The 24,614-nt window shown below is 37.3% G+C and overlaps 1 protein-coding gene across 2 annotated transcripts in view; it reads right to left on the bottom strand.

The window, feature by feature from the left end:
• The window catches only part of LOC139748046 (uncharacterized), a 538,085-nt gene that overhangs the window by 81,224 nt on the left and 432,247 nt on the right, over positions 1–24,614 (bottom strand). For both annotated transcript variants that reach the window (XM_071660616.1, XM_071660617.1), the window contains 4 exons: positions 18,242–18,352; positions 17,869–18,045; positions 6,265–6,375; positions 2,608–2,745 (listed from right to left, as the gene is read on the bottom strand). In XM_071660616.1, the coding sequence (XP_071516717.1) occupies positions 2,608–2,745; positions 6,265–6,375; positions 17,869–18,045; positions 18,242–18,352 (537 nt within the window). The remainder of the gene's footprint in view (positions 1–2,607; positions 2,746–6,264; positions 6,376–17,868; positions 18,046–18,241; positions 18,353–24,614) is intronic.

Here is a 24,614-nt window from a genome sequence, read left to right as displayed (position 1 = left end):
AAATCATCATGGATTTTCATGTAAACATTCCTTCTTTCTCAATAATCATCATCAAATAAGTGAATTGGTGTTGCATTCACAGAAAGCTATTTTGTCCTAAAGAGGAGCCCAGTGTACAATAGGACTGAGAGGGCCTACTTTCTTTGGGCCTAATGGCTAAAATCCCACATAAACCTTGTTCTATTTGTATGAACCACTGATGATCACCATCTCATCTCATGGTTACAGGCTTACATCACTAGCACAAAATTGAATGTTGTAAATAAAGCTAAACCACTTACTCCTACAAAACCCCAAACTGAATTACAAATCGTGTAAGGGAGTGAAGAGAAGAAGGACGGGAAAAATGGAGATTGATTTACTTGTCCTTTATATAAAAGTAAGTCGCCTTTCATGCCCTTAGAGTTTTTTTTCTAAAAATCATTTATGTAAGAACAAGATGAATGAGAACTACTGAATGGAGGTCAAAGTAACACACTTTGCTGGAACATAGACTGGTAGGCAGTAAATTAATAAAAGGTGCCAAGAGGACTGAGCCTCAAGTGCTACATAGGAGAGATCTGCAGATCCATACTCAGCCAGGTACAAAAGGGCTGAAAAAACTCCACAGCCCTCTAAGACCAATATCCCTCACTGAAAAGTTCGTCAGCTGGACAATATAAGGGGAAAGCTTTCTGAGTTTGAGTCCATGAACTTGTGAGCTAGGCTGAAACTTCAGGATGAGGTGCTTAATATGTGTAGGAATGTTTCTTGCCAACAGAAGCTCAGAGGTGGAAACAATATGTCAGTGGAATTCACTTTCAAAGAGCCTTCAGGAAAAGGGATTTTGATAAATATACCCTTCATTCCAGATGAAAATACCGCTTGTACTGGAAACTTTTTTTCCAGAGAGAATTATGAGGTTTGGGTAGATCATTTTGAAAACAAGGTAAGTTCTTCTGACAAAACTCGGTGTGAATCTCACTCGCTTGATGTTTCAATGGGAGAAAAGTATTTGACGAATGAGGCTCACAGGAAAACCTTCCAAGAAAATGCTGAGCTGTAAATCTAAAACCTTCCTTCAAGATCATGTAGAGAGAGCATTGTTGGGGCTCAAGGTTGATGAAGGAAGTATACAATGGTTTGTCAGGGGTTGCTTGTCAGAAGAGCATATCCTGTTCTATTATCAGTTTCAAGCCCATCTGAAGAGAGATCTCGAATAGGAGGCTGAAGTGTTCATAGCCTCACCCTGGTTATGAAACAGATAAGCAATGAAGCAAAGGCTCATACTGTATCCTCTTAAATGATGACTTCTACGTCCATTTTTCAAACACGTAGAAAGCCTTGAAAAATCACTGATATTGCCAAGTTGTGGTTGGCACACTCCATCTTTGCACCCCTTTTCCCTCCTTTTGCTTTCATCTCTCTAATCACTCCATCCAGGAAAATGAATACTAAATACAACTTAAAACTATACCTTCCCCATCTTTTGCGAACAAAATTCCATAAAACTTGCAACACACTAACAAAAAATCATTCTACCTCTCTCGATTCCTTGTTCCCACTCACTGCAAAGGAAGGGTAGCCATAAAGACAAAGTCTCCAAAATGTCCCAACAAAAAACATCTCTCAAACAAACTCTATCCCTATTACATCTTCCAGCATTATCTCCCCCAATATCCTCACTTTTGCATCCTTATTTACTGACTGGATTCCCCTCACTATAGTTCCATGTACTTTGCAACAATGTATTCCCTTTACCAAACAATCATCATGCATCCTGTCACATCAATGAATCACTTTCTGATATTTGCTTTAACCTACTCTGTGACAATACAACTATATATTTTTCCTTTCTATCATCCAACGTATCCTATACACATTAGCATTCTTCACTCTGACCCAATGGCTTAAACAAGAATCCTTCAAATACCTCATTTTAAAAACTTGAATACTGTAACTATCTGCTTTATTTCATATCCATATCCCACATATGTATGTCAGGGTCTGCCAACCTATGCTTTCTCTAAGTTCTTTATTTAACTTTCATAGTAACATTTTACTCTTCATAATTCTCCCAAAGGATCCAATCACCTTCCTCCATTGGACAGGTCTACCTCTAATCATATCCAAAAGCTAAACTATTTCCAAATATACAGCAACCTGATTTTGAACTATAACAAACTGATGATGCATGATATAATAATTTAAATATCAAGCACCAAAACATCAAAGTATGTAGTAAATGGGTTTTGAAACATGTAGTGCTAAGCAATTACTGTGCAATGACAACTTTATCAATTCTAATAATTGGTTGTCATGTTAGTAATCAAAATGCCTTTGCTGCAAGACGTCTTACTAGTTAGGAAACTCAGACTAAGAGCAGCATGCCCATATCAACAGTTATGGTAAAAGCATTCTTTTTAATTTACATCACATATTCTTCCACCTTCATAGCCAGGAGGTTCATGCAGATCTTGAAAAAAAATAAAATACAAATAAATATCCTGAACCAGATATAAAGAAATCCATGCAAGGATGAAAATCTTTTAGCTTCTTAGGGTTAACTTCAGCACAGACTAAGAGAATAAGGAGATTAGGCAATAACAAAATAAACATGGTACACACTAAGGGGACAGTCATGCTCATCAGATCCATCAGTGCAGTCTGCTATTCCATTACAACGGGCGTTCTTGGTCACACAAGACTGATCTTTGCATCTGAACTCATAAGCAGAACAATTTTGGGCAATAATAGGGAAGTCATCTGAAATTCAGGTTGTATTACAAAAGTTGATTAAAATTATCTATAACTACATACAGAGAAACACACACACATAAGTGTGTGTGTGTGTGTGTGTGTGTGTGTGTGTGTGTGTGTGTGTGTGTTAGCGAGAGGACAAGAGCAAGGGAAGGAGTAGCACTACTCCTGAAACAGGAGTGGTGGGAGTATGTGATAGAGTGTAAGAAAATAAACTCTAGATTGATATGGGTAAAACTGAAAGTGGATGGAGAGAGATTGGTGATTATTGGGGCATATGCACCTGGGCATGAGAAGAAAGATCGTGAGGCAAGTGTTTTGGGAGCAGCTGAGTGAGTGTGTTAGTAGTTTGATGCATGAGACCAGGTTATAATGATGGGTGACATGAATGCAAAGGTGAGTAATGTGGCAGTTGAGGGAATGATTGGTGCACACGGGGTGTTCAGTGTTGTAAATGGAAATGGTGATGAGCTTGTAGATTTATGTACTGAAAAAGGACTGGTGATTGGGAATACCTGGTTTAAAAAGAGAGATATACATAAGTATACATACGTAAGTAAGAGAGATGGCCAGAGAGCATTATTGGATTATGTGTTAACTGATAGTGCGCGAAAGAGAGACTTTTGGATGTTAATGTGCTGAGAGGTGCAACTGGAGGGATGTCTGATCATGATCTTGTGGAGGCTAAGGAGAAGATTTGTAGAGATTTTCAGAAAAGAAGAGAGAATGTTGGAGTGAAAAGAGTGGTGAGAGTAAGTGAGCTTGAGAAGGAGACTTGTGTGAGGAAGTACAAGGACAGACTGAGTACAGAATGGAAAAAAGTGAGAACAAAGGAGGTAAGGGGAGTGGGGGAGGAATGGGATGTATTTAGGGAAGCAGTGATGGCTTGCACAAAAGATGCTTGTGGCATGAGAAGCGTGGGAGGTGGGCAGATTAGAAAGGGTAGTGAGTGGTGGGATGAAGAAGTAAGATTATTAGTGAAAGAGAAGAGAGAGGCATTTGGACGATTTTTGCAGGGAAAAAAGGCAAATGAGTGGGAGATGTATAAAAGAAAGAGACAGGAGGTCAAGAGAAAGGTGCAAGAGGTGAAAAAGAGGGCAAATGAGAGTTGGAGTGAGGGAGTATCATTAAATTTTAGGGAGAATAAGAAGATGTTTTGGAAGGAGGTAAATAAAGTGCATAAGACAAGGGAACAAATGGGAACTACAGAGAAGTGGGCTAATGGGGAGGTGATAGCGAGTAGTGGTGATGTGAGAAGATGGTGTGATTATTTGGAGGTTTGTTGAATGTATTTGATGATAGAGTGGCAGATATAGGGTGTTTTGGTCGAGATGGTGTGCAAAGTGAGAGGGTTAGGGAAAATAATTTGGTAAACAGAGAGGAGGTAGTGAAAGCCAGCAAGGCAGCGGTTTTGGATGGCATTGCAGTGGAATTTATTAAAAAAGGGGGTGACTGTATTGTTGACTGGTTGGTAAGGTTATTTAATGTATGTATGACTCATGGTGAGGTGCCTGAGGATTGGCGGAATGCTTGCATAGTGCCATTGTACAAAGGCAAAGGGGATAAAAGTGAGTGCTCAAATTACAGAAGTATAAGTTTGTTGAGTATTCCTGAGAAATTATATGGGAGGGTATTGATTGAGAGGGTGAAAGCATGTACAGAGCATCAGATTGGGGAAGAGCAGTGTGGTTTCAGAAGTGGTAGAGGATGTGTGGATCAGGCGTTTGCTTTAAAAAATTGCGAGAAATACTTAGAAAAGCAAATGGATTTGTATGTAGCATTTATGGATCTGGAGAAGGCATATAATAGAGATGACAGAGATGCTCTGTGGAAGGTATTAAGAGTATATGGTGTGGGAGGCAAGTTGCTAGAAGCAGTGAAAAGTTTTTATCAAGGATGTAAGTCATGTGTACGAGTAGGAAGAGAGGAAAGTGATTGGTTCCAAGTGAATGTCAGTTTGCGGCAGGGGTGTGTGATGTCTCCATGGTTGTTTAATTTGTTTATGGATGGGGTTCTTAGGGAGGTGAATGCAAGAGATTTGGAGAGGGACAAGTATGCAGTCTGTTGTGGATGAGAGGGCTTGGGAAGTGAGTCAGTTGTTGTTTGCTGATGATACAGCGCTGGTGGCTGATTTGGGTGAGAAACTGCAGAAGCTGGCAACTGAGTTTGGTAAAGTGTGTGAAAGAAGAAAGCTGAGAATAAATGTGAATAAGAGCAAGGTTATTAGGTACAATAAAGTTGAGGGACAAGTCATATATATACATACACACACACACACACACACACATATATATATATATATATATATATATATATATATATATATATATATATATATATATATATATATGTGTGTGTGTGTGTGTGTGTGTGTGTGTGTGTGTGTGTGTGTGTGTGTGGCAAAGTGGTAAGCCTATCTCAGGAAATTTGGCATCTCATTCCTTGCTAGCCTTAATGGTTAAAGTTGGGGAGAAAACTATAAAACAATAATTCCTAATAAATGTTTATGTCTTCACATCGTTGGTCCACATAAACAGAAAGAGTAAGGATACTGACAGCAACAATCGGAGTGCAGCCTAGAATATATATATATATATATATATATATATATATATATATATATATATATATATATATATATATATATATATCTTTCTTTCTTTTATACCATTCGCCATTTCCCGCATTAGCGAGGTAGCGTTAAGAACAGAGGACTGGGCCTTTGAGGGAATATCCTCACATGGCCCCCTTCTCTGTTCCTTCTTTTGGAAAATTGAAAAAAAAAAAAAACAAGAGGGGAGGATTTCCAGCCCCCCCCACTCTCTCCCGTTTTAGTCGCCTTCTACGACACGCAGGGAATACGTGGGAAGTATTCTTTCTCCCCTATCCCCAGGGATATATATATATATATATATATATATATATATATATATATATATATATATATATATATATATATATATAGTTATGCGTCTATGGTTCATCTATTATTCATGTAGAAATCTAAATCCTGCACTGATACTGTTATGAGTTTGAAAACTCATATCTAAAAATAATATGCAAAATACTAATTAAATAGCAGTGGAATAAGAAATATAATTTCAATTAAATTCCTATTATATTCACATATCAATAATATCTCTGTACTGGCTTTTGCAAATATCACTTTTTCCCATTCTACTATTCTATTTCTTATTCTTTACCCAATATCCAAATAGTTGGGATGGATCAAGTACACAAATGCAACTTTCTGTAAATCATCCTAATCTGGGATCCCCATCCCCATACCCAAAAGCTGGCAAAATGATACAGGTGCCAAATTTCCTTTTCATACATAAACTGAAATTATGAACAATTCAAAACATGTATCTACAATGTATTTCATTCTTTCACAACTTTCTGATCATAAAGAGTTTTTAAACTAACCAATCAGATGACTCACTACTAAAAAAATAATATATGAAGCAATGATCTGTATCAACCATTCACCATGAGGAAAGTACAACAAAGGACAATAAAACACACCACAATCATGTTCATCAGAACCATCGAAGCAGTCGCTTCGTCCATCACACATAACTCTTGATGAAACACATTCTCCAGACTGACAGAGAAATTCATTTTCTGTACATCGAGCTGTGGATGAACAAATAATTTTCATAAAGTATACCGATACAATTATGAGTGATTAGCTTGTTGAACACTATAGGGAAAGAGTTCTACACTTATGGGACTCAATCTATCAAACCTTTACATCATACCATCATTCAAGCATTCACATTGTCTACATTTAAAGCTTCCTCTGATCCTGTTCCACACACCCAAAGCTTTGTCAATGTAGAGGCATTTCTTTACATCCCTTGTAACTTGATTCTTCATTGGTCTCCTACAAGGCCATCGAGTCCATCTGGCATTTCCAGTTTTGAATTCAACCCAATATTTTTATTTCATTATCATCTCCCTTCTTCATCACTTCCAATGTAAGTCATTCTATGGCTACCAGCCTTTCTCTGTGGCTGAACTCCCCTACTTCTGGTACATTCTTGATTGTCTGCCTCTGGACATCCTCTGGTAGGACAGTATGTCCACTTCAGTTAGGTGCAGGGACTAGTGCTACATACTCCAGTTTGGGTCTCCTTTAAGCTATTTGCACTTTTCTGAATATCAAGTAACTGAAGGCAATTTTGATGCTGACTAATTTGTAATTTGCCACTTTCTCCATTTTGTCTTCTAAAAGATAGTAGTCATAATAAGGACTCCTTTTATTTTGTCCAAGCTTCATCCAAGATTCAGTTAAGTACAATATCACTTGCCATGTACACAACCACAAACAAAGCCTGTCTAGGTATCTTTGTAGAATCCTAAAATCTGAAGACTTCTAACTTCCCTCATGCCTCTAAATTTGTATCCATGCTTGCCTACCTACTTTGTTTCAGTCAAAAAATGAAATCTTTTCCTTCTTGAAAAAATGCATTGATACAACTATCAAAGAAAAGGAAGACCATTTTAACCCTTCTGACTACTGTCTTATTGCTTAAACTTTTATTTGTAAAGTCTCTGAATTCTTCCTTATCATTCATTTCCTTTAGAAGCATCTTGATTCTCAGTTTTCTCCAATCGTCAGCATGGCTTTTGCAGGGAAAGATCCACAGGTGATGAAACTCAAACTATTTCCTGTTACTGATATTTTGATCATCCTTTCTGAGTGACTTTGGGGAGTCCTGTACCTAAAGATCTCTTAAACTCCCCCATTGGCTTTCCTTCCTCACTCTTTTCTCTTATATCTAGCTTGTTCTCTCAGGGTTCTATCTCTACAACAGTTGGTGGGTCAACAGCAGTGTCTCTCATGGTTCTATTTTGCCTCCCATGTTCTTCCACTTTCTTATAAACTAATTCCTTTCATCAACAAACTATCAAACAGTTTCATAATCTGCTACCACTTTTGTTGTTTAATCTCCATCTTATCCCATCACAAACTAATCTACTGACGATTTTCCATTGAGATTGATGTATTCTAATCAAATCAAGCACTACTACACTCATTTTCTTTCAGTGTCTCTCACTGAAACTCCTAACATCTTCCCATCTCCTTTGATGGTATCATAATTTCAATACAAAACACAATAACCATGCAAAGTATCACCGTAACTTATGCTCCATCCTCAAAACTCCACTTTACACACACAGTTGTCTGCCTCTATGAAATGGGTAGTTGTGCTCAGATGCCAAAGATTTTTTTCTGATCAGTTGTCTAATTATACAAAAAAGGACTGATTCATCTTTGTATGGAGTACTACTAGCACTCCTTGGGCGGCTTTAGCTCCACATACCTTTTTTTGACCAAATCGAATTTCAAGCACTCTGTCAACTTAACTGCATTCTTTAAGCTACTTCTGAGGATATCACTTTGTTTTTTGCTCATGAGATCTGAAATTGGGCATGCCTTACCCACTTGCTTGGGGTAATACTTGGCAACTTATTGTATCGTATGAGAACTGCTTGCCTATAAGCAAGTCAAAGAATGGTCACTGTGATGTCAATTTTTCCCTAAAAGCTATGCTTTGACACCCTAAAGCACATCTTCAGACATCTTTCCATTTACAATTACTTTGAGCTTTCTATTGGTTTGGAAATTCTCTAATCAATTTTTCTATCTTCCTTTAAATATTATGTTCTGCTATCTTGGCTGGTAGTGCTCCAAAATCTACTTTCTTAAAAGCTTATGCAAAGTTTAAATACAGAATCTATCTTTTTCTTCTCACTGGAGTTTCATGTGTTATCATAATGAGCCAGCAGTTGTGTGTGTGTGTGCTCCTAAAGCACATCAAACTGGCCTTAAGTTACAAGTCTGTTGTTAATCAAATACTTAAATGTGGATGTTTTTTCCTCAAACAAATACTTTAATCATGTGTAATATTAGTTTGAGTAGTCTATAATGATTCAACAAGATTCAGCTCCACCTTTATGTATTATGTATTCTATCTTGTGTATGTCCGCTATGCTAGATTGATCTATGCTCAGTCCAAGTAGCATCATGAGAGGGATACCATCTGTTCTCAAAGACATTTTTAGAAATGTTGGTGGGATTCCATCCGGCCCTGGTGTGACATTCTCCTTGGCTGGTCATTTGCCTCAATCACATCTCCTTCTCTTACGCTTACCTCAGCAAGTTCATCCAAATCATTCACTAAATCATCATCAATTTCTTCATTCTCTCAAGCTAATACTGGCTTACATTGGTTGCTCTGCATTTGACATATTTTTTGGGATCACTTACATATCTGTAATGTTTAAAATGTTACTACTTTTTCTTTTGTACAGCTCCATTTCTGTAATCATCTGATTATACTCTAGTAGAAAGCAATCATTTTGTTTTAGCACTGCTTTTAGAAAAAGTTCATTCCAGTCTGAGTTCTCTATCATAATACTTACAGCTTTCAATTATATTTTCTCAGAGAAATAACTGAGGCTATTCTTAATAAATTTGTCAAATGTTATTTCACTCTTATTCTTTATTTGTTCCTATTTTATACTTTGTAGATATTTCTATAACGTTACTGTCTGAGATTCTTGTTCTGGATGCTTCAATATCTGTGATTAGAGCTATTCTGTTTCTTTTTTGTTAATATTAAATCAATGGTGTTACTATCTCTTGATGGTTTTAAGTCTAATGTTTCTTGTACGGCCAGTAATTTGTTTAACTGGTCTTTTATATCCTAGTGCCATCTTATAATGACCATATCATTGGTGATTCTAGTTTGTCTACATTTTTCACTATCTCCTCAAACTTTTTTCAAAACTACAATGATTTCTGCTATTTTTGTTTTGGTGTTTTGGGAGGTCTGTAATCTATAATGTTAGCTGTGTCTGTGGTTAGGGCTGGGATGTCTACCATTAATGTTTCACATTTCTTTAGAGATGATCTCTACATTTGATTCACCTCAAACTAATTGCTGACATAAAAAGCAACACCACCTTGCTTAATTTTTTCTGTATCAGCCCTATACTTTCCCAAATCAACTTGACTGACTGTGTTATTCAAACAAGCTTCGTTTAGATTAACAATATTATGCTGTTCTCTTTTGTAAGTTTACCAAGATATATCATCTTAATTCTGGAATTGCTCACGATCAAACTGTACAAATTCATATATGACATTATCCATGAATTATTTCTTGTGTCCTCATTCAATTTCTATTCTTGGCCTGTTTGTTCATGTTACTCATTTTCACTTGAACAATCTTGATGTACATAAAGTTTATCAAATTTCTTATTAGCTCCATCAGTGTCTCCGCTAAAAAATGGTTTGTTTTTACACTTTCATTACTATACCTACTTTGTCCCTTTTTTATTCTTTCTTTTCTGTTTTTTGTATTCCCAACTGTATTACCTCTGTTTCTCCAGTCTCTTCTCTATTTACATGTCTCTCTACTTTCACTACTTTCTTCTCTCTCATCCCAAGTCTCTATTTCAACTCTGTCTTTCAATGATAGTCTCCAGCTAGAACAGGTGTCAGAGTTACAGACAGATAGACAATTTCTTTTGTATTTCCCTCTTTTTCTCCATCTTTGAAGTATTTGGCAACTGACTGTATGGTAGTTCTAACTTTTCACAACATTTGTTAGCAAACTGACTGATTTGTAACTCGCTGAAACTCACTGAAGTCTTGCACTAGACTTACCACATCATCATCTACTTTTCCCTTATTAATTGGGGCATCTCATACACAGCTTTCATCTCTGCTAGTATGTTTCTTGTACATGATTCACAGAGGAACACTAGAATTAATTTTCATCTACCCTTCACCAATCATGCATACCTGCTATACACTTGATATATCTTATTTTTGATTGTTCTAACATATCCACAATGAACCATTTTTTGCAGTAGTCACATTTAGCTAACGGACCTTCAAGTTTCTTTACAATGAATTCACAATTTTCTCTTGATATTTGCAATTTTTTACAAGATGCATGCCTTATGTCTCAGTATTCTACTGTTTTTCTCATCTAAAATGTTTTCTTATAATTGTTTATTTCTATCATTCTGTGTAACATGCTCTTGACTGATTCTTTCACATCTGGGCAGTAACACTGAATTAGCCTGCTCATTTACCTGATGTGTGTCAATTCTGCATGTGATTCTATAAATTCTCTATGTATTTCTTTCTACTTGTCACTTAAGATCTTACCACAGCACTTCAATATAGGTTGTTTATTGCTGCTTACACTTATCTGTGTGAAGCTTCTCATCTGTCATTTGCTTATGGGTTTCAAATTTACCCCTCGCATTAAAAGGCTTATTCTTAACATTCTAATACTCCTGACTGTCTAACAATATATGTTCATTACTATTCATTAGCATACTTTCAGATCACTAATTCAATGGTACTGCCTTTGTTAATTTAGATGTTCCAGGCACTTGAAAGTAGTTCCTTTCATTTGCTGCCCTTCATTATGTATGTTCACTGTCACCATTGAAACTCAAACCCAATTAATCTACATAGCTTGCAGTCATTATCATTTTGACTTGTCACTAATATTCTGACCCTGAACTTGTGAAATACCTAGTTTTGAGAGGAGTTCCCACACAGGCTGTGTTCTTTGAAGGGGTGGTGACAGGAAAAATGGAATATGCATTTAAACACATGCAAGTACTTCTTAGGAGCATACTTCATAAATACTAGAAATATTTAGAAAACATAATGGAATTAAGTTGCAAAGGTGAAATTAACTACATGAGGGGAAGACATGTTTCTAGAAGTAATAGGTATACTTTACTTTCTAAACTTCTACAATACAGTGACCAATGGCCAGGACAAAACAGATTGGTAGGACTATTGTGTATTCTTGAGTCAGTTAGTTGGAAGGCATCTGAGTTTGCCATACAAGTTTATATAAAAATTTTCAGGCAGAAATAAAACAAGGGTACTCCTTCCATAAACTAAAAATCATTTCAACGAAAGAGGAAAAGGGGAACATAAGAGAGGTGCCTTTAAGCTGAGTTGGAATTGCTAGTCTCATTCCACAGAGCAAGGTACTGAGACTGTTGTCCTGATATATATAAATGACTTATTAGAGGCCTTGAATCTTACCTAATGTGTTTATAAATGACCAGTGTCCACAGCCGCAATGATCTTTGAAAATTCTTAGAACCCCATAAATGGTGAAATATGTGATAAACAAAATTCAATCCCATAAATGCTAAATGACAAAAACTGTATCCAGTTAAAAAAGGAAAACTATGACTACCAACGTACAGGACACATATTAAAGGAGTCTATGTACAGTATGATTTTGTGGCTTGACAAAGTACATTGTCAATCACTGGATAACCACACTAGGTGAATTTTTACAAAAGCAAATAATCAGACATTAAAATCACATTTGCATTTGTAAATACAGATAAGGAATTGTCCTGAAAAATATTTGAAGTACATATTAGACCCAAGTTAAGAGTTCACATCATCAACATAGTGGAGATCAAAATTTCTTAGGGTATCGTGAAACCAACAAAGATTGTACTTGAAACCAGGTAGTTACAGACTCAGGATGGTGGTCATAAATTTGTCCATGCTAAAGAAAAGAAAGAGTGGGAACATAGTTACAGGTTTCATGGTTTTCAAACTAAAGATGTCACCAAAAACAGTTCTCTGACATCAGCAAAAAAAAAGAGAAATGAAAAGGCATAGCAAGGAACTAATCAAAAACAAGTTAGAAAAGATGTGAAAAGGTATTCTTTTTGGTAATGTGGATGAGTGTGACATACTGCATAAAAACCAGTAAATCCTATGTATAAAATAGTTTTGGGGACTATAAGATACAGAACAAAGTTTAAGAGGTGAGGAATCACATATATAGAATTCCCTCACTATACAGCACAAACAGGTAATAATCAACAATGACAAACAAACAAACAGATATTTGGAGATAATAGTAAAAAATGTGTAAGAGATGGGGCCCAATGAGTGTAAACTTCCTCCACATACAGTAAAAATAAGTAATTACACAGACAAATCCCACATACACAAGATAACACTAAATTTTGGGAAATAGTAGCAAAAGTCCTATTCAAACAACACATAAGGGATGGGTAGCTCTAGGAAAAAAGAGCATATTGGTGTTGATATTATAAAGTCCTCCATATGATATTAACTATCCAGGCCAAATACACAAGAACAGCAGAAAAATAATGAGGATGGTACTAGAAGCAGTGAATCACGCACTTCTTGAAGAGGATAAAGTACTGATGATGAGGTATTTCAATTATAGAGATAGCTTGGGGGAATTTGAAGCCTTACGTTAAAAGGAGAATCTTAGAGAGACAAGTTCTTATGTAGGGAGTACACAGAATATTACCTCTGTGAACATGTTAGTGAACATACTAGAGAGGGAGTGGTACGTCCAAAGTACTTCATTTAATCTTTATGAATACTACCATGGATTTTGAAAATATCACATGAAACATCAATTGGAAAAAAAAAATCATTCAATGCTCAGGTACCTCCAGCCTTCAGTACAGAGGGAAGAATGGTCTAATCAATCATATCAAAAAGAAAGGGAACTTCAAGATGTGCAGTGGAAAGATATAGATGGTACCAACCAGCCAGTGAATGAAAGTGAAGAGAGAACAAGGAATGAGTATAGCAGGATTAGAAAATGAAAATGATACTGTGGATAAGAATGGAAAAATCAATGATTCCATAACTTCATCAGGAGTAAATAATCTGCTCAAAAGAAGCTAATCACCCAAGAAGAAAGCACTCTATAGGATAATTTGAATTCCTGAAAAACAAGTTCCATGTGTTTTCAATGTGGAAGACACTACAGACCCAATAGTGAGATGGGTTGGGGAGGAGGTTTCAAAAACACGTCAAGATATCTAGAAAAGATATTAACAGAGTACACTTGAGAGACCTCTTCAAATACTGCTCAAGACACTGCTGGAGAAAGGCAAAGTGCCAAGGAAATGGAAAAGGGGTAAACATCATATCCATCTACAAGAAAGAAGACCAGGAAGAAATGCTTAACTGTAGACCAGTCTCCCTGACAAGTGTGGTGTGTCAGGTACTGGTAAACATAACCAAAAGGTGAGTAGATGACTTTTTAAAGAGGGAAAATTACCTAGGCAAGAGAGGCAACACAATTGTAGAGAAAGGTCAGTGTGTGTAATAAACCTCTTAGATTTCCATGATAGATTGAGCTCTATCTTTGACAAAAGGAAAGACTACGTGAATTGTCTGTATCTCGACTTTCGGAAAGCAGCTGACACTATACTGTTAGGGAGGCGCATTAGGCTGATTACAAAAGTTGAATCACCAAGTAGGATTAAGCAGGAGACTCTTCCACTGGAAAGATTACTATGACAGAAACAAACAAAAAAAAAAAAAGACACATCAGAGAAGCTGGAGATCACCACTGAAATGCCACAGGGTTCTGTTCTGGGACTCTTACTATTCTTGCATGTTTCTAGACTGCCAAGAAGCTATTGATACTGTACCCTGTTGAAAGCTGGTTCAAAAACCTGAGCTACAGGCAGGAATAACAGGCATATTCCTTCACTAGAATTGAGAATTACCTACTTGGTAGAGTACAAAGGCATTCTCAAAATGAGCTGAGGTTTCAAGCAGATTGCTGCAGGGCTTGGTCTTGGACCCTCTGGAATTTTTAGTGTGCATGTATGACTTGACAGATGGACTAGAATTGTACCTATGACTTGACAGATGGACTAGAATTGTACCTAAACATGTCTGCAGATGATGATAGGTTACGAGAGAAATAAGGTCCCCTGTAAGTTTCAGCTACAGGGGACCCAAGTAAACCCCAAAGTTGGTCTGATAACTGGATGATGAGATTCAACCAAATAAATACAAGATAATGAGGATGGGACAGTGAAAGAAGGCCCCACTGTAAATATCACATAAAGGGGATATAAGCTATAGGAATAGATGTGGGAAAGAGATCTAAGGGTAAACATACTATTTAGTCCGTCATCAGTGCTATCAACAGCTGGTAAATATCTAAACTGCATCAAAATTTTTGGTTAAAGAAATGTTTGATAAGCTATTCATAACATGCTTGACTGAAGCTGGATTATGTCTCTCATATCTGGTCACCTAAAGAAGTACAAAGATATGACTGAAAGGCTCCCAAGAAGAGCAACCATAAAGTTACCTGAATTAAGAAAGCTGAGGAGGAGGCTGGTCAAGAGCAATATTATGAAATACTGGTTAAAGAAAGGGCATTAGATGGGTGGAATGACCTAAGCAAGGTAATGGTAAATGCCAGAAGCTTCTAAAGATTTAAAAGCCATTTTGATGGTATAAAAAAAAAACAGAGCCCTACAAGTACAAAACTCTTTCCCTGCAAAGCACAAATAGGTAATCATAGGTAACTAAAGTACAAGCTCACACATAAAACAAACATACAGTGCCCACCAATAAAATTGGTGCATGGGGGCTGCAGCACATCTATCAAGGACACACATGAAATAAAACAATGAAAACTGTGTATTCACCACCGACTAGTGCAATATTGGTTTCCCTTTCCTCTCTATACACTCCTTGAAAAAATCAGGGACTGAATCAAAGGCAAAGACGTTCTGAAGCCATATAGCATCCATCTTTGCCCAAATTCCATGAATCGCCACCTCCAGCATGGGAAGCCATGAAGTATCTTTGTTATATAACATCATTTTCATGAACGTCCACAAGTTTTCTACTATATTCAAATCAAGGAATTCCCAGGCCAGTCACTGAAAAACTCCACTGCACAGTCCTTAAGCCAATCAATAACTAGTCTGGCAGTGTGGCAGGGAGCCCCATCCTGCATGAACACTTTGGCCCTGCACTTTTTGAACAAATCTGGAAGAAGGTCCCATAGTAGCCTGAGGTAGCCAAGTCTATTCATAGTTTCATTCTTTGGCAGTACTAAAAGGTCCCCAGCACCGTAACAATTCAAACAACCCCATACCAAAAGTGGGGCAGGGAACTTTACAGCCTAGTCGCATTACTCATGCCTACTACAGCCACCTGTCGCAAAAAAGATGGACTCAAGGCACTTCTGAACTTAGCTGTATCCCATACTACATATTTCTTTCAAAAACCAACTATTTTCTTCTGGTGCATACAGGTTACAAGTGGTCTGGGACACATCCTGCAGCTTCAGTTCTTAAGGTCCATGTGTAAGCGGTGATGCACTGTCCTTACCAACACATCACTGAGCAGTCTATGGTTTCTTCTTTTAATTCTTTTGCATTCAAGCATGGATCTGCATCCAATTGATGTTTAAGAACATTGAAAGTGAGTGGAGAGGTTTTCCTGGCCTTACCAAGGCTTTCACATGGACTGGTGCAGAAGTGCCACCATCATTAAATTTCTTGATCCATCCTTGAACTGATCTCAAGCTCTAACTGGTAACATTGGAAATTTCCTTATGTGGCTTATTTCTCTTGTAAAGTGCAACTACAGAAGCTATTCTGTCCCTTGTAAGGTGAGTATTTCCAAATATAGTAGGTGGTAGAGGTGCAAAAAGGGAAAAAGCAATGAAAATCCATGACATGAGTGGGAGCACAACAAAACATTCCCGCCTCCTGCAACAGCTAAAGTGCTGCTGAGGCAGGCTCATGTGGTATGCTGGTATGTCATGTAGTTGCCATTGCTCACTAAAGAGCAACAATTTTACACGCAGACACCAACACTAGTTTAGGTGGAGTAAAGTAATTTGCATCAACATCAGTGGCGCTGGCCCACTTGCTCAAACATCATTGGCAGGCACATACTTTTAAACATTTATGCAATGGATGTTCACTAATTCTAAGTGGTTATCTAAGTGGTTAAACTATTAAAGAATATAAATATCCTTAAAGCAGATGAAGCTCCTAAAAACATGATTTTCTGTAATCAAAGTGTCTCCAATCTCTAGCAGACTGGACAAGTTCATTATCAATCCAGCTGCAAGTACTTAGTAAACTAAGCATTTCTTGCTTGAATATATATGACATTTAAAAGAACACAAGCATGAGTCTCATAGAAATATTAGTATTATAAAAGATCATAATGCATTTCATGTCTGAACAGTCCATGGAAAACAGATTCTTACAAAGGGTATGGAGCTTTGTGTACTAAAATTCAATAAAGTTATCTTGTCTGTAACTTCAATCCTCCTGAAAAAATGTTCATTCCTTATTGAATCTGGGGTTAATGGTAGAGTGCCAAGGAAATTTAAAATGTTTCAACTAAAATGAACTGCTGGATATAAAGACAAAATACTGTCATAATTTTGACATCATTCATATATACTTTGATTTAAATGACGTCAACTAGCTTACACTGAATAAACCTGAGCAGAATTTTGAAACTGCAAATTCCTGTATCTGCAATTCTTTGAAGAGGATATCATATCTGTGTCTCTGATGCCTGTTTCCTTCGGGAACTCTCTCAAGAGGGTAGCCAGGGAAAAGTGCTGCCATAACTGGTGAACTTTTGTGATGCTTCTTGGGTTTTAATGCCCCACCCTTAACAGGCCACTGGCAGAGCATACCACTCGTGCAGGGTTTCCACAGGCTCCCATCTAATATTCCTACCAACTAACTATAACTAATGTGTCTATCTAATGTTCCTGCCAAGTATTTCAATCAACAACTTCTACCTAATGCTCCAGAGTAATGTTCCTGCCTACAACCTCAACCTAATGTTCCTACCTAATGCTCTTGCCTAATTTTTCTACCTGCTACTTCTATCTACTGCTCCTACCATCTTGCCAAATGACAGGGCTAGTGTATAGTGCTCATTGCTGGAAAATCTAGAGTTACTGTGTGAGTTAGGTATTGTAAAGTGTTGTGCATGACAAGGAGAGATTGTATATTTGTGAGAAGAATGCCAATAGTCCAGGTGTGGCTGAGGCAGAAAGAAAACCATAATATTTCTAAAAGTTATTCCGTGTATCCATAACAAAATAAAAGAATAAAAAATCTAAATGGAGGAATAACAAGTACCAAGAAATTCTTCTTAGTAATGACAAAGTAAAGCAACCTGAAAAGCATTCTCTTTTGGAACACTTATGTTTGTCTAACATTTGAGAGGGAAAATTTTCAACATCAACCATGTGCAGTGATGTACAAGCATCGAACCTGGGATTTCGGGGGCAAATACAAGGGCAGAGGTGGAGGGGGAGCTGTCGTCGACGGAAAAAAATTTCTCATCTTGACCATCTTCACAATCATCGTAGCCATCATAGAGACGAGAATGATCAATACATTCACCAGTGCTGCATCGAAACTGACCATCGTTGCAAGGCTTGGAGGAATCTGGGATCCAGCAGTATGTGAGGTAAAGCGGTAGGACAGTGAGTTTATGCAAGGGGCACTGTGTGTTTAAAGGCTAAATTACAGTGTCAAAATCTGCATTTTAAGTACTAAATCAATATTACAAGCATTTTGGATGGAGCTTTAAACAAGAATAATGTTTTAACATCACAGGAAAGGCTGACACTGAACAACACACCTGGACAACCTCTCTCATCTGAACCATCAAGGCAATCCCGCACTCCATTACATATTTCTGTGCGGAATATACATTCTCCTGTTTCACATTGCCATTCAATACTCCCACAACCTGTGAAACATTGTTTCCTTTTGATCAAATCTGAATTTTAATTAACAAAAATTCTATAAAGCCAAAGATGATAAGAAAAAATCTAAATTAATGTTTCCTCCTGCTGAAAGTAATGCAATCAAAGAAAGTTACTCAACATTTACATGTATCATATAAATAAATTTCACCGTTACAAGATATTTCATATTTCATAGTGAGTAGTTAGATTTTTAAATTATCATTTAACTAATGTTCCTGAGTACTTCAGGTTATATAGTTGCATAGATTCATACATTTTCACCAAGATACTATTCCCATATACTTCAGTTGGTAAAAGGATGTAGTATGCATGAGGTAGGGGTAAAGCAACCCTAAATACTACCTTAGAAATCTGCCTAAAAACATGATACTTAACTGAGATTTACAACATGTCAGAGAGGGACAGATAATGAGGGAAGGAAAACCAAGAAGGAAATGGAACAGTATCTAAGAATAATCAAGAAAAGACTTTGCTAGAATGGTTGGGTTAGCATGTGGCACTCACTGCATGTTTTGCTTCTTGAATTACAATACATATATCGTTTCTCTCCACCATCATGCATCCTACATAAATGTCAATCACAAGTTTATGAGGTAAACAACAACCATAAATCTTACTTTCTTTCAAATGTTTATCTAACTATTATATGTATGAATCTTACTTCCTCAATTATTTAATAAAAAGCCTTTCCAACTCTTTGGCAGGAGACTTGTATTTTTTCTATCTCATGTTTCTTTACATATTACCAAATATTATTCCAGAACTGATAGCTCTGTGCCTTCCTTGCAAAGATGCTCTCTGGTTTACATTATTCTTTATGTGTTCTATTGCTTGCCATGCACATATCATGGTATATGTCTCCCTTCTTCCTTTTAGGATGTAAAGTTTGAGTTCTTTTAACTTTTCAAAATATCTTAAGTTCTAGACCATCAGGTTTGTTTGTTAAGTGTTTATGAACTCTAACTTGTTTGTTACACTCTATTTTACTGTAATCATACAATACAGTGATATTCATTTTTTCATAATTGTTCTTCATTTCCTGCAATAGCAAGGTAGAGCTAGGGACACATGAACAATGGCTTCATTTGGTTACATCCCCTCTCTTGCTGTGATGAATAATGAACCAAAACCAGAGACCCCTATCCATAAACAGGTTCCACAGAAATGTTCTTGGTTTCCTCCAATTGCTTCACGTTCCCTGGTTCAGCCCACTGACAGCACATTTCCCAGAGTTTCCCATATCACTCTAATTTGCTCTATCCCCTGCATGCCTCACATTCTATATGATGAAGCCCCAAGGCATCTTTCACTCCATCCATCCATCTCCCCTTTGGTTTCCCCTTTTTCCTTCTTCCCTTCACTTCCAATATGCATACCTTTGTAAGGCATCCCCCCCATATGTCCAACCCATTCCAGTACACCTTCTTCCATTCCATCGTACAAACTCCTCTTACTACCACACCTCACTCTTACTCTACTTGATCAACTGTCCTCATACCATATATTGTCCTAAAACACTTCATTTCCAAAATATTATTCTTTTCTCTGTATTCTTATCAGAAGTCCATGCCTTGAATCCATACAACTCCAAGACAACTACTATACCATCAGACATACCTGTCTTTGTCCTTACATACAATGATCTCTTTTTCTGCACATTTTTCAAGGTACCCAGGACCTTCATTCACTAATATATATGGCTCACTTCAGCTCCTATGGCTCCATCTGTTGCCATACTCATCCCTAGGTATCTAAAACACTACACATCCACCAAGGCGTCTCCATTCAAATTCACACATCAAATATTCTTGCTTCTATTCACATCGATTTTCAGCTCTTTTCTTTCACACACACTACCAAACTTGGAAGGCAGCTTCTGCAGTTTCTTACTTGTACCTGCTCTCAATACAGTGTCATCAGCAAACATTAATGATTCTCCTCTCAAGCCCTCCCAACCTCAACAGAATGCAGACCTGCCCCTGTCTCCAACATTCACCTCCCTCACCACTCAATTCTAATACAGATAAAAAGCCATGGAGACATCACACACCCTGCCTCAGAAACACCTTCTATTGGAACTATTTATTCTCCTCAGTTCCTACTTGCACACATGCTTACTCTCTTGGTAAAAACTATCCTCTGCTTCTCAAAGCTTTCCTTCCACATCCTATATTATCTATAGCCTCCATAAGGCATCTCTATCACTCCTATCATATGATATCTCCCAATCTGTATGCACCACATACACCCACACTCATAACTGTCATGACAATGCAATTGTAAATAGTGAAATATTAGAAAATGACAAAAGCAGAGCAATCGATGAACTCAAGAGAACTCAGCTTTGGGACCACAAGGATTCCAACTATCTCCCTATAGAGGACAAAAACAGCAACTGTGAAACCAGTGATGTTATTAATGGGTTAAAGTCTGATGAAAGCAAAATTGTGGACACCCATCAAATGGGACGCTTAACACCAATACACAGTTTGCTTCCCTTTGAATATGATAAAAGTTTATGAAAGAGTGCTGAAAGGACACACACTAGAACACAGGATGAAGACCAACCATATATATGAAGTAAAATATAGATCTACATCAGGATATCAGGAAAAAGCATGCATTCCTAATAATTAGCTCATTCAAATCATTATTCATTTATCTATTTTGCTTTGTCGCTGTCTCCCACGTTAGCAGAGGTAGCGCAAGGGAACAGACGAAAGAATGGCCCAACCCACACACATACAGATGTATATACAGACACGTCCACACACGCAAATATACATACCTAAACATCTCAACGTATACATATATATACACACACAGACATATACATATATACACATGTACATAGTTCATACTGTCTGCCTCTATTCATTCCCATCGCCACCTCGTCACACATGAAATAACAACACCCTCCCCAACATGTGTGCGAGATAGCACTAGGAAAAGTTAACAAAGGCTCCATTCGTTCACACTCAGTCCCCAGCTGCCATGTAATAATGCCCCGAAACCACAGCTCCCTTTCCACATCCAGGCCCCACAGAACTTTCCATGGTTTACCCCAGACACTTCACATGCCCAGGTTCAATCCACTGATAGCACGTCGACTCCCCCGGTACACCACATCGTTCCAATTCACTCTATTCCTTGCATGCCTTTCACCCTCCTGCATGTTCAGGCCCTGGCCACTCAAAATCTCTTTCATTCCATCTTTCCACCTCCAATTTGGCCTCCCACTTCTCCTCGTTCCCTCAACCTCTGAAACATATATCCTCTGTCAATCTTTCAAATAATATATATGAAAAATGAATGCAGGGAAAGAAAATAGACACTTTTCTCAAATTTGCTAAAGAATTTGACAAAGTAAACCATGGAATTTTACTAAAGAGAGAAGCTAAATAACACAGTAAGGATTAATATCGGGACATGGATCAAGTTTTTAACTAACAAAAAACTTAATGAAGTAGTACAAAGGGGAATCAAGTCTGATAAAGATGTTCTACTGGGGGCACAATAAGAAATGGTTTTACCCTATGTTCTCTTTATAACAATAATACCAAACATTAACAGAGAGGCAGGAGAAAGCATAATCAACCACTTTTCTGATAAAATTAGATCAGACAAAATGATACTATCACAAGATGATCAAAAGGATACGCATAACATTTAGATGCAACCTATACATGGGAGAAAGTTATACTGATGAAATTCAATACAGATATATATGTGTATGTGGGTGGGGTGGGCCATTCTTTCGTCTATTTTCTTGCGCTACCTTGCTAATGCAGGAGACAGTGACTAAGTATAATAAGAAATAAAAAGAAAAATAATATATTTGAGAATAGAAGCCATGGAACAATAAACAATAAATTGATGACAATGTAAAGAGACCTAACAGGAAAAGAGACAGAAAGAGAAACAAACATCAAAGATCTATGAGTGATCATAAATGAGAAACAAGATTTCAAAGAACACTGAAAATATAGCTTTATCATAACGTAATGACAGGTATGATGAAAGCTTCCACTGAATGGGAAAAAACTATTGATGAAAGCGTCTAATCTATACATATGCAGCAAAAGTGAATACTATTGTGCTGTGTGGTCATCCACTAAATAAATGGAAATAAAATCACTAAAATTCAGAAATAATTCATGAACAAAATCAAGGAGACAGAAAATATGAACTACCAAGAGAAGCTGAAAAAACTCCAACTTTACAGCATGGAAAGAGGAAGAGAAAGATACATAATAATCTGAGCATGGTTTCAATAAAGAAAGAAGAGGAGGAATATCGAGCACTATCATGAAATCAAATGCCTCTCAAAAGGAAGAAAAATGGTTACCATGTCTGCAAGTATATCATGATATCTATCAAAATACACAAGAACCCAGCAAGAAAAAAAAAAGGAAGAAAGACTGTTCAATACATTACCAAGGAAAATTAGAAACATGAATGGAACAATATCTATAAAACTATCAACTGTTGAAGTCAGTTCAAGATGAACCCACGATAGACAATTATAAAATGTGCATAGCTGTAGAGGGAAACAGTACTGTATCATAAATCAAGCAAATTGCGTGGGGAGAACTTTGCAATAGTTCTGCCTTTTGGCAAAACCTCATTTTAGGTACTTCTCAGTACATGCCCTAGCTTGCTCCCTTCTCTTCCAGCACATAAACCCCCACTGTCAGTCTTTCTTTGCTCATCCTTTTCAAATGTCCAACCTATTTCAATACACCATGGTAAGCTCTCTTAACAAGAATACATTTACTATCACACCTATCTCTTAATCTATCATTTGATACACAATCAACCCTCAAGAAACCATATACAGTCCTCTGGCACTTAGATTACAACACATCTACCCTCTTCTCCCTTCACCCCTTTTCTTGTTATTTTCCTATGAATCAATTCATACAACACTATCAAGAATACTATAACTTCAGATTTAACCACATTTGCCCAAACAGACAATGATCTATCCTTCCACATACTCCCTAACATTAAGTAACTAGAACCTTAGCCCCCTTCTCCTATCCTTTGACTCACTTCAGCCTCCATGGTTCCATCCACTCCAGAGAACCTAAGGCACTTCACTTGCTTCAACTTGACTGCATTCAAACTTATATATAAATCACCTTATTTTATCCTCTTACTGCAATTCATTACCTTACTTTTGTTTGCATTTACTATCAACTTCTCTTCCCTCATACAATCTCCTGTCACCAGTTTCTCTTTTTAATCTACCACCAGAGCCTTATCCTTTGCAAACAGCAATGGATTCACTCCCTATGCCTGTAACTTCCATCCCCAACATACCACAGACCTGTCTGTTGCTCCTGGACCCTTACATATCATCCTCACTATCTTGTCTGTAAAAAGATTAAAAACAACCACAAAGACATCACAAATAATTCACAAAGACCCATCTTCACCAATAACCACTCACCCTCCTCCACACCTACTCTCTCACATGCCCTGGTCTCATGGCAAAAACACCTTACTGCATTCAATAATATTCCATATACCCTAATCAACATATCCCTTTCAACCCTACCATACACTTTCTCTAGATTCCATTTACCCCATATATCTGTCGCACCATCGATATGACTGTCAGTCCTACCATACACTTTCTCTAAATCCATAAATACAACTTAGAATTCACTCTCTTTCCTCAGGTATTTCTTATACAAATTCTTCACAACAAATAGGTTTACATATACCCTAACTCTCCTTTAGTCACACTGCTCCTCATGAATCATATATTCTATACATGCAAGCACCTTCTTAATCACCAATTCCTCTACACCTAACCAGGTATACTAATAAGATTCATACCTCTGTAATTTGAGCATTCATTTTTGTCCCCCTTGCATGGGCACTACACTTACATTCTGCTAGTCCTCAGGCACATCAAACTGGATCATGCAAGCATTGAATAACAAGACCTACCAATAAACAACAGTCATCCTCTTGCCTGAAAAACAGTTACAAACCCATACATTCCTGTAACTAAATCACAATTAATATCAAGCAAGGATTTCAAACACCCCTTTCTATTAGTCACACCACTCATTAAGACTGTCGCTACAAATGTCAACTCTTCCCAAACATCCATCACCCTATCACCTTATGCATTGAAGAGTCCTTCAGAAAACTTACTTGACACTTTTCCCCCTTTTATTCCTGTCATCACTTCCCTATCTCTACCCCTCACTATCTCTCCCACTCCCT

Source organism: Panulirus ornatus, chromosome 72 (assembly GCF_036320965.1).
Source record: "Panulirus ornatus isolate Po-2019 chromosome 72, ASM3632096v1, whole genome shotgun sequence".
Taxonomy (NCBI): Eukaryota; Metazoa; Arthropoda; class Malacostraca; order Decapoda; family Palinuridae; genus Panulirus; species Panulirus ornatus.
This window is presented reverse-complemented; position numbering and strand designations above follow the sequence as displayed.